Source organism: Carassius carassius, chromosome 3 (assembly GCF_963082965.1).
Source record: "Carassius carassius chromosome 3, fCarCar2.1, whole genome shotgun sequence".
Taxonomy (NCBI): domain Eukaryota; kingdom Metazoa; phylum Chordata; class Actinopteri; order Cypriniformes; family Cyprinidae; genus Carassius; species Carassius carassius.
This window is the reverse complement of record NC_081757.1, coordinates 16,425,903-16,436,008: the sequence shown is the minus strand read 5'-3', so window position 1 is coordinate 16,436,008 and position 10,106 is coordinate 16,425,903. Positions and strand designations below refer to the sequence as shown.

The window sequence follows — 10,106 nt, the reverse complement described above, 5'->3', positions numbered from 1 at the left end:
AAAATAATAAATTTAACCATTTACGCAGTATATTCTAAATATCAGATTATAACTCATAAAGCAGCTCTCAATTGAATTAAAAAAAAGACACATGCGCCCCCAGGAGAACAAAACAATTAAGCATTTCTGACATCTGACCTTATTGTTTGATTGGCACTGAGCAAATAAAAATGTCTAATAAACATTTATTTTTTTTAAAAAGCTTCAAGGCCAACATCTCAATATGAAGCAATTCTGAAACACAATACAATTAGAATACATAATACATTAGAAGCACTGTACTTTCAAACGGTTTCATTGCAAAAAAACCTTTCTTTGTGCAGGTGTCAAGAGTAGTGATGGGACGTCCAGCACTGGAACATGCTAATAGTGATACATTCAGAGTGAACAACACATGCACTCATGCAAACTGGTAATAAGGTCAAACATAAAACAACAGAGTGATTCATAGTGACTCTAAATTCCTACAGCATAACCCCCCATAAAAAAAAAGCAATACCAACAAAATCCTTAAAATATGTGCTCGTAACGGTTTTTAAAATTTGCTACAGAAATACTGTGCCTTTAACGCAACACTTCTCTTCTGCAAGAAACAGAGTGGTCCATGCACATTTTATAACATCATAAAAATGGTATAACTAAAAAGATGAACTCAAAAAAACTGCACAATAATAAATATCAGGACAGAAATGTGATACAGCAGAATACAGGACTGTTGTAGCATCCACAAACCTTTCAAGAGAGCTCTGTGATTAATAAAAGAAAAACAAATGTGACCTAGTTTGTGTCCTCTCTAATCAAGATCTCCTTGGTACTCAGGATATTCAGTTGAACACCACCCAGGTGCACATGGGTCAGCTTTCCAGACACAAATTAAACCCTGTGCAAGACTAAGGAGTTTTCCATGGTCAATCATTACTGACAGTGCCATTTATTCCAGGGTTTAGCTTCATTAATGGGCACCAGTGTGTTTGAGTTACCCTATTGCACTGATCTCAATTACTGGCTTCCAAGATCCTAACCTTGAGCTGAGACATTTTAAAAGATATGGCCAAAATATAAAAACTTTGTCTTAAAAAAAAATGTATTCCCTTAAAACCTTTCAAACCCTTAGATATTGTACATATCCTTCACCGATAAATTGTGCTCCAATCTATGCAATCTAAGGCTCTATGCAAAATAATGTGTGTGCACCTGGTCAAAATATATAACATTTTAATTCACTGGATCATATATGCATCTATTCTCCATCAGTAAACATGGGCTGGTATTTAATACTATGCTATTAAAGTTTGTACCAATCAAATCATGATATATGTCTAATGGATATCATGCACACTTCATTTATTTGTATAGTAATGCAGTTGTTTGTATTTCAGCTGGAATTACATGATTCTTCCACTAAAGCGTCCAGATTGGCAGGCAAATTTAGTTGCAGGCATCCCATGAAATGTCTTTATCACAGTTCCTCCTTTCATTACAGCAGCTCTCCTTATGGCCTCATTGCTGCCTTTCTACAGTTTCCCCTCACATGAGAACTACCAGCTTCAGACCTTCCCGTTAGTACTGCCGAGGCCAAGGGCCTGCACCACATCCACACTCAGCCCACTCTTCAGAGTCCTCCGCACTGCAACACAAACAGCACACCATTAAAACCACAACACTATGTTATACTGATATATAAAACATGCAATTCAGTGTCAAACGATCTAAATAATACAAACTGTTTGCACATGTATAAACACGGTCTTTTGATGAACTAAAATGATCTGGAACAGTAAAGGCAAAGCTTTCCTGTTGTTCAAACAGTTTAGCAAGGCTAGCAACACCATGGTCATGGCTGTAATTCACACTTGATAAATGTGTACCTTCAATGCAACGCAAGTCACGCTAAATAAAACTTCTGCCAAAAGCATAAATGTAAATGCAAAAAAATTTAAAAGTTGTAGACAGATTAGCAAATATTTGGCAAAGTTTTGCGGTCAAAAATTACCAACTTGAGCAGTTGCAAAGTCTGCATGCTGAAGTCTTCGGCCCCTGGTTAAATTCCTGATAACATGAATTCATATTCCTATTCATTTGGAAACAATGGTAAATGTGACTGTGCCTTAAGACATATCATAGACGGCTTCAGCATGTTACAAATAAACCTAAAAGGTTCTCAACTGCATAGAATATTTTCCAGGTTTGGAGGTTTGTGTGCTTTCACTTTCCATGTTTAAAAAGTACAGTTGTAAGAATGCCCTACAAAAGACTCTTCGTGGCATTCGATTTCTGAGATGTCTGGCAGTTCAATCCGGCACAAGCAGAAGTAAAGAGGTGGCACGATACGGATCTGACAGGGAGATTTAGGGGCTTTTGAAAGCTAAGCAATGGTTGAAGCCAGATTACATTGTGTTTTGAACACAGATAGTGTTGAATGCAAACAGTGACTAAATCCTTAATCTCATCCCCCAGGTTTAGGTCTAAAACAACCTTCAGAACTGGTTATGAAGTTCAGTGGTCAAAAGAAAAAAAAAAAAATCCAGTTGACAGTCAAAATGTACTCACATGACTTTCTGTTAAGCCGGGAGCGTTTCCGTGTTTTTGGACTAGATTTCCTCTCTGTGGGATTCTGGGTGACAGATTTAACCAGACGATCCATGATCTCATCTGTGGCATCGTCCTGTGAGCTGGGGCTGTCCTCTTTGGCTACAGACATGCTTGAGTTAACTCTGCCAAGACCTGTGTGGAAATTACATGAGATCAAGCATTAGTGCGCTTAATTACTTTAGGAACCAGTCCAAGATCTTTCCAAGGAAGTGTTAAAATGAATGAGGTTGCTATTACATCTTGGCAAGCTAATGAAAATCTGTCAGATATTCAGGCAAACACAGAGTTGGGTGCAAAGTCTGAATCGACGCTTTATTCATCCAGGTTTTTCCATGTCTGTCTTGTCAGTTACCCCTCAAAAATAATTTCAAAGGGCATGATTTATTTACTATTTATCTCACAATAATTATGTTAGTTGAGCAAACCCACTCCATGCAGCTTGTGCAGTAACTCTACCTTCATCATCACCATCATCATCGTGTGCTGACTGGCTCTCTACTGGTGAAGTAGGAACACTGTCAGAGTCATAAGGCCTCTCTGTAAGATCAAATGACCCAACCTTAATGCTCTCATTAATTATAAAGTTTTATCATATATTAAAAGCTGCACAATTGCTTTATCTTTGCACACATCCATGCTCCAAATGCTCTACCTTCATCACTCAACTGAAGAGTGGGTGAAATTGGAGAAGTGTCCCCACCAGTGGTAAGAATCTCTATAAAAGATCCCCAAATTGACAAACAAAATAATAAACAAAACTTAAAATAATCATCATCATCATCCAAACAGTCTTAACAGATGTTGTAGCAGAATAAAAAATAAATAAACAAAAGCTACATTTGGGCTGGGTAACTGCACTTTTTGTGATTGAAACCGTAGATCTCAGTTTGGCTTGGAGATCTACCTTCCTGCAGTGGTTCCTTCTGTGACTGTAATTAAACAAATCTGAATCACCTAATGAATGTTTCTAAATCAGGTGTGCTAGAGGAGGGGTGTAACTAAATTCCACAGGAAGGCTGGGTCCAAGCAGGAGGACTAAACTGCTAACTCTTATATAACCTGGATTTGCTGCGTGTTGTGGTATCTTACTTCGTACAGCACGGCTCCTGCGCAGCTTGCTGTTGTCAATGAGCAGGTTTTTCATGTTCTCATGCTCCTCTTGGGCTGGCTCTGATTCGACTGTTGAAGAAACCGGGGATAGATTGTCCTCCAGAGAGAGCTGTGGAACTGCTACAGAAAACTTCTCTGTCTATGAGAGAAAGAAAGATTCAGAAAGTATAATTAGTTACTGGTAAAGTTTTTTTTTCTCAGCCTACTAACTGATGATTGAGGGTGATACAGTGGGGTTGTGGAGAGGACCATGAATTGGTTCATTCCCTCAAATTAATGATCTGAGCTCAATACCAGTTAAGCACTATTGACAACATTTGTGGCATAATGTCGATCAGTGCTGTCTTCGGGGGGAGGCCCTGTGCTGAGGGGGCCGGCTAAATACTTTATACTGCGGAGTGTTCAGAGGTAGATTTTGTCTAGCTATGGGTTTTGTCTAGCAACGGCCTTGATGGCACAGAAACGATGAAGATGTGAAACTGTCTCGTTTAAAAGAGCTTTTTTTCCCCTATTTAATACTGCCCTTCAGAAGCCACACAAAACAAGGACACTTTATCCTAATCCTAGTATTTAAAAAAAATTACTCCTGGAGGATTTTTCTGAAGATAAGTTGAACTGCTCTGGACTATCCATAACATGAAAGCTGTGGCTCATCCAGAGAAAAAAAGAAAAAAAAACCCTGGCATTAAGAATCAAGCATATGTACACTTTTGAAAAGGGAAATTTAGAATAAATATTCAGCGATTATTATTCCTATTATTTTGCTGAAAATTTCAGATTCTACAAGGTATGTGTAAACTCAAGACTATAACAGTAAACTGGAAGTACATGAGCAATAATCATTAAAATAGTTAAAAAAATTATATCAAAAAGTTGTAAACATTACATGTTATGGAATTAGGTTAGTGGACTAAAATCAGAGGACATCTTGGTGTTTTAAGTTGGTGATTTTCCTAAAGAGCGTTCATTCCGCACCTCAGTGATCAGCTTGCCCCGTGTCTTGGTGCGCTCCCGGAGGACGGCACGCTTGCGTTTCTGGGTGAGGACTCTCTCTCGTGTGGTGCGGTACTCCAGGGTAAACTCACTGATGATCTTACAGAACGGAGTTACTTTAGTGTCCCGCACCGAGTATGAGGGCTGACCCAAGTACAGCAAGAAGGAATGAAACCTGCATGAAGGAAGTATGAGTAATATACTGTATGCTCCGATTTAAAAAATTAGGCATAATCATTGAAGCTCATTAACTTAAGGGGAGAATCCAAATGAAGTTGGTATCTTTTAATTTAACGAAGTATAAAATGTGTTGCAGTGTTTTTTTATTACCTATTAATAATGCGTCTATGCACTACTTTCAGGATGATGATCCTTTCTGTACAGTCTTTCAGAAATTCTGTCATTTTGCTTCTCAAGTTAGGTTTAGTTTCATGTTTGGCCACTACTTTAATGTTGTCCCAAGATGCTTTGCATTTTCTCTCCAACTGAATCAGGTTTTCAGACAACTGCTCAAAATCCACCTGTGGGAACAGAAAGGTGGTAGTGATAAATTATGAAGGTAAACAATGTTATTTGCATGGTAAGCTTCAAATTGAGAAACAGAACAAAAAAGAAACCAATGTACACAGCAGTTTGTTAATTACAATGGCAACCTTTACAAAAAAAAAAAAAACGGCTACTTGAAAAGTCTAGAAGAGAGCAATGAAATGAAAATCCCAGGGCAAATGAATAAATAATTTTGAACACTGTTACATTTAAAAGTGTCTGAGTCACCTACTTTAGCAGAGCGTGTGATAGCAGGGATCTCAGAATAAAGGTCTGTTGTATCTGGGTAGTCTTCCACCACAAAATTGCAGGTATGATGAAGCAGAGACTGCCTGTGTACTGTGTCCTTCACCTCAGTAACCTTCTCCAGATAACTGAGCTCAAAGCCCTTAGCCTGCCAGAGAGACAATAAGTGCCAATTAAAGTCATTATGTGATGTTTAATGAAATACTACATTAGCTTTGATGGCAACTGGTGGGGAAAAAATATTAACAACTGCCAATTTTTAACATGGCATTGCAACGGACAGCAAGTTATAAAATTGGTACTGCATTAATGACCTCATTAAAATTAATGATGTTTCTGAATATTTTTAAGTAAAGCTTTAGAGAGCCTGAACTGATGAGAAAACTTTCACTTTTCTGGTCAATTATTCCTTGTAACAAATGCATAGAATCTTTTCAGAAGGCCTTTATTACACTTTTTTATAATGGATGGACGCACTTTTTTGACCTTCAAAATCTCATCCACTAAATCTCATCCACTATTCACTTCCATCATAAAGCTTGGATGAGCCGGGACATTTTTTAATATAACTCTGTGTTCGTCTGAAAGAGAAAAGTCATATAAACCTAGGATTGCTTGAGGGTGAGAAAATCAGTGGGCAATTTTCATTTATTGGTGAACTATCCCTTTAAAATCACAAATTGGTTTGATCTGTCCGCCCTGGTTCAAAACGAAAGTGTTCTACACATCGTAGTACAGAGTGAATACGGTTTTCAATACTTGTGTGTACGAGTTCAAGAGGTTGTGACATAATTCAGCACAGAAAATACATGCCATGCAGGGTCTTGATCATATCTTATCTTCCACAAGGCAAAAGCAAAAGATTAAGGCATCAGAACAGAGCTGCTCTGACTAATCACGTGTCCATCAAGCTTCAGACTGCAGCACTTGCCCTTAATCCAGGTGCTTTAAAGGTAGCTCTGCTCCTAGGACTCACTGTGGAGGAGATGGAGCACTTACATTGGCACAATTGAGGAAGTTGCCAATGGCCAGTAGTGTTGCTAGGATACGCTTGAAGGTTTTGTTCTTGGCGAGTTGTTCCATTCCCAGTTTCAGGTCAAAAAGAGGCTCCGCAATCTCCTGCAACATTTTAGTGTGAGGGATAGAAGAATGACAGAGAAAGAGAGAGACTGAGAACAAATGTTTGGAAATGAAAGCCTCACTGAACACAAAGTCACTACAAATCAAGGTCAGCAGAAATGCATTATAGAAGCCTAAATTACTAAATTACTACTATCAGAACTAGAGTTCAATGATCAGAAAGAATGCAATTCTGAAACACACTGAGGCTGTGAATAAGTTATGTTCCAATATCAAAATAGATAAATAGAATTACACTGTAAAACATTTAAAAGATTTATTCTAATAGGTGTAGGGCTGGGCGATATATCTAACGATATGATCATGCACATTTAGTCAGTAAATCTGGTTCAGTGATTAGCGCTAAATCACCATCACCAGCTTTCAAATGGAGAGGCACTAAATAGTAAGAAACCGTAGATCACTGACAAGCTACGCAATATCGCGTTCATTATCCAAGGTGATTCATCTGCAATAATGAACGCGATATTGCGTAGCTTGTCAGTGATCTACAGCTCTGTCTATTTAGTGCCTCTCCATTTGAAAGCTGGTGATGGCGATTTAGCGCTAATCACTGAACCAGATTTGCTGACTAAATGTGCATGATCATATCGTTAGATATATCGCCCAGCCCTAAATAGGTGTAAACAATGCTTCGACCAATTGATATAATCCTTTAACTAAATAATTGTAAGGGTGCCAAGCAATGCAGCATTAGGCGAATTCATGAGCATTTTTACAGTTGCTTCAAATGCAGCAGACTTCACATATATACATATATATATACATACACGCACACACACACACACATATACATATATATATATACATATATACATATATATATACACATATATACATATATATATATATATATATATATATATATATATATATATATATATATATATACACATATATATATATACATATACATATACATATATATACATATACATATATATATACATATATATAGAGAGAGAGAGAGAGAGAGAGAGAGAGAGCGAGAGAGAGAGAGAGAGCTTGGTCATCACAGGAATAAATTACTTGTATTACTTTTAAATGGTCACCTCTGCATGGTGTAATACAGCAGACTAGAATTATACATATAGTTATACCGCTTTAGTCAATTAATCCTTTTATTATGATCATTCTGCTGGAGTAAACAGGTTTTCATTCCAAGTATAAAAAGAGGATTAATTGTCGTAGGGCACTGACCTTCTCCAGGGTCTCATAGTTCAGTTTAAAGGCCCAGAGCTGTAATCTGGCTTTGAGGCCACTGATGGATGAGAGAGCGAGCAGAAACTGCTCTGCTGTGCCCAGTGGTACATCAGGGTTGGCCAGCTGCGCCTCCTGAATCTTCTGTTTCTCTTCATCCGTGGGAATCATGGTCAGGATTTTCTACAGGTGGATAGAAGCAGAAGGTATTTTACTTCAGATTTGTAATGTACTAAATAATCATTTTAATCTTTCTTAGTTTTATAATAATTAATAAAAATAAAAAAACATTTATGCTCAATACAGAAATGAGGGGAAATTAAACAAATGTAACAAGCTTCTACTGCCCCCTGGTGGTAGGAGCCAGTGTTACATTACCTCAATGCCCTCTTTACTGATGGCAAACTCATCAAAGGTGAGGATGGCACTTTTAATGACATGTGTAGCAGGCAAAACAGTCATGCCGATGTTGATGGCATTGCTCCTCTTTGGATCAAGCACTAAAATGGCTGCTTTCTTGATCTCAGCACCTTTCTGTAGGAGAATTATAGAACCATTTTTAGCATGCACTGGCCATAGAAAAGTTGTTGCTTTAACATTTATTCATCCCTATATTCAATAGCAGCATTCCCTCAGTGAGGTGACCCATCATATTATGATAGAAAAACAGCTTTAGTAAATTTATAAATTTTCATTTGTGTGTAACCCTGAATATTTTTTTTATTAAACAAGTTTACCAGTTTGAGTTGTCTGGCATCCGTATGCTATTTGTTACTTGTACTGTAGGTAGGTATAATATGCATAATATTGTGTACATTCACTGTAAATGCATACAAATGCGCAAGGATGAAATTGTAAAAATAAATAATTTTTTCTTACTATTATTATTATTATTATTATTAAATAATTTAAATAAGTACAGATCAGGGAGAAAAAAAAAGTCTGCCCATCGCACCTTTGCTACTGGAAGATCCTTTCCCTTGCACTCAAACAGGTGCTCCAGCTTAGCTGTATCGACTGCAACCTTATCAAGTGAAGCCCAAACTGTGCCCCTCCCAAACTTGCACTTCCTGGGGCTGTCGGGCTGCTTAAGCTCCTTCCAGAACAGCTTGACCGTTTTCCATTTCTTTAGAAAAGCTGGATCATTTCCTTGAGACGGGGACGGAGGGAGGAGTCCTAGAGGTGGAGGAGGCACACTTAAACCCCCAGGAAGAGGTGGAGGAGGAGGGGGTGGAGCCAGACCAGGAGGTCCAGGAGGAGGAGGAGGGGGTGGAGCCAGACCAGGAAGTCCAGCAGGGGGAGGAGGAGGGGGTGGAGCAAGACCAGGAGGTCCAGGAGGAGGAGGAGGAGGAGGAGGAGGAGGAGGGGGAGCAGAGCACAGTCCTGGCACTGGATGAGGGGGTGGTGGTACTCCATCAGGTGAAAAAATGTCAAAAGTGTCTATATCCAGCACATCGATATCCTCCTCCTCCATCAGATCTGAGAAGTCAAGATCTTTAATCCGCAGAGGTCTGGAGCTGGGCTGCAGCTTCTCCCAGGCATCCCGACTACCCCTGGATAATGGTGTCATCTTTGTCTTCTCTAAACTCTGTGAATGGGTCTCCGCTTCAATACTATACTGTGGACGCAGCTTCTTGCCCCGTCCCTCTGCTGGCCTGGCACGAGCAGCCTGAGCAGTACCTTCAGGGATCTCCAGGTCCTCCCGTCTGGATGTGTCCTCTGTGGGCTGAGAAGTGTTAGACTGAAGCCTGGACAGTCGTCCAGCCATACGGGTGATCCCATGGCCCTCAAGTGTACTTTCTAGACCAGGAATTTGTAGGCCTTCAGGGGTGTTTTTTTTGGAGTAGAGCATATCCAACATGAACTTCCTGTCATTAGAGAGGGTGCTGTGCTGTTCTGCTGCACTGCCCTGACGCTGCAAACCACCCTCTAGAGGAACAAAAAAAAAATCATTCAGTGCTGTAAGAAAAATAGTAGGGATGCACAATACATTTAGTACCATACAGCATAGAGTAGAGTTCTTTGTATAATTATTTATCAGTATCGGCTGATACTGAATATTTTTATTTATTTAGTATTTTAGATAAACAGAAAAATTACATCTGCAGTCCATGGAGGAGAAAAAAAAAATAAGCGTATTATGCTTGTTCTATAATAAACAGTCCAAAAAAAAAAAAAAATTATATATATATATATATATATATATATATATATATAAACACACACACATACATACACACACACACTGTATATATATAAAAATGCTACACTGAAAATTT

The 10,106-nt window shown here is 38.7% G+C and overlaps 1 protein-coding gene across 6 annotated transcripts in view; it reads right to left on the bottom strand.

Annotated features, from left to right (window-relative positions):
- Positions 1–168: 168 nt before the first annotated feature.
- The window catches only part of LOC132121772 (FH1/FH2 domain-containing protein 1-like), a 58,231-nt gene continuing 48,293 nt past the window's right edge, over positions 169–10,106 (bottom strand). For 4 of the 6 annotated variants that reach the window (XM_059531528.1, XM_059531533.1, XM_059531547.1 and 1 more), the window contains 11 exons: positions 8,783–9,756; positions 8,206–8,361; positions 7,828–8,010; positions 6,487–6,606; positions 5,474–5,635; positions 5,026–5,216; positions 4,678–4,870; positions 3,682–3,841; positions 3,245–3,307; positions 2,551–2,724; positions 169–1,627 (listed from right to left, as the gene is read on the bottom strand). In XM_059531528.1, the coding sequence (XP_059387511.1) occupies positions 1,548–1,627; positions 2,551–2,724; positions 3,245–3,307; positions 3,682–3,841; positions 4,678–4,870; positions 5,026–5,216; positions 5,474–5,635; positions 6,487–6,606; positions 7,828–8,010; positions 8,206–8,361; positions 8,783–9,756 (2,456 nt within the window). In that variant the 3' untranslated portion in view covers positions 169–1,547. Of the gene's footprint in view, positions 1,628–2,550; positions 2,725–2,826; positions 3,130–3,244; positions 3,308–3,681; positions 3,842–4,677; positions 4,871–5,025; positions 5,217–5,473; positions 5,636–6,486; positions 6,607–7,827; positions 8,011–8,205; positions 8,362–8,782; positions 9,757–10,106 lie in introns of those variants that run through there. The other 2 variants (XM_059531540.1, XM_059531561.1) reach the window with 2 other exon arrangements.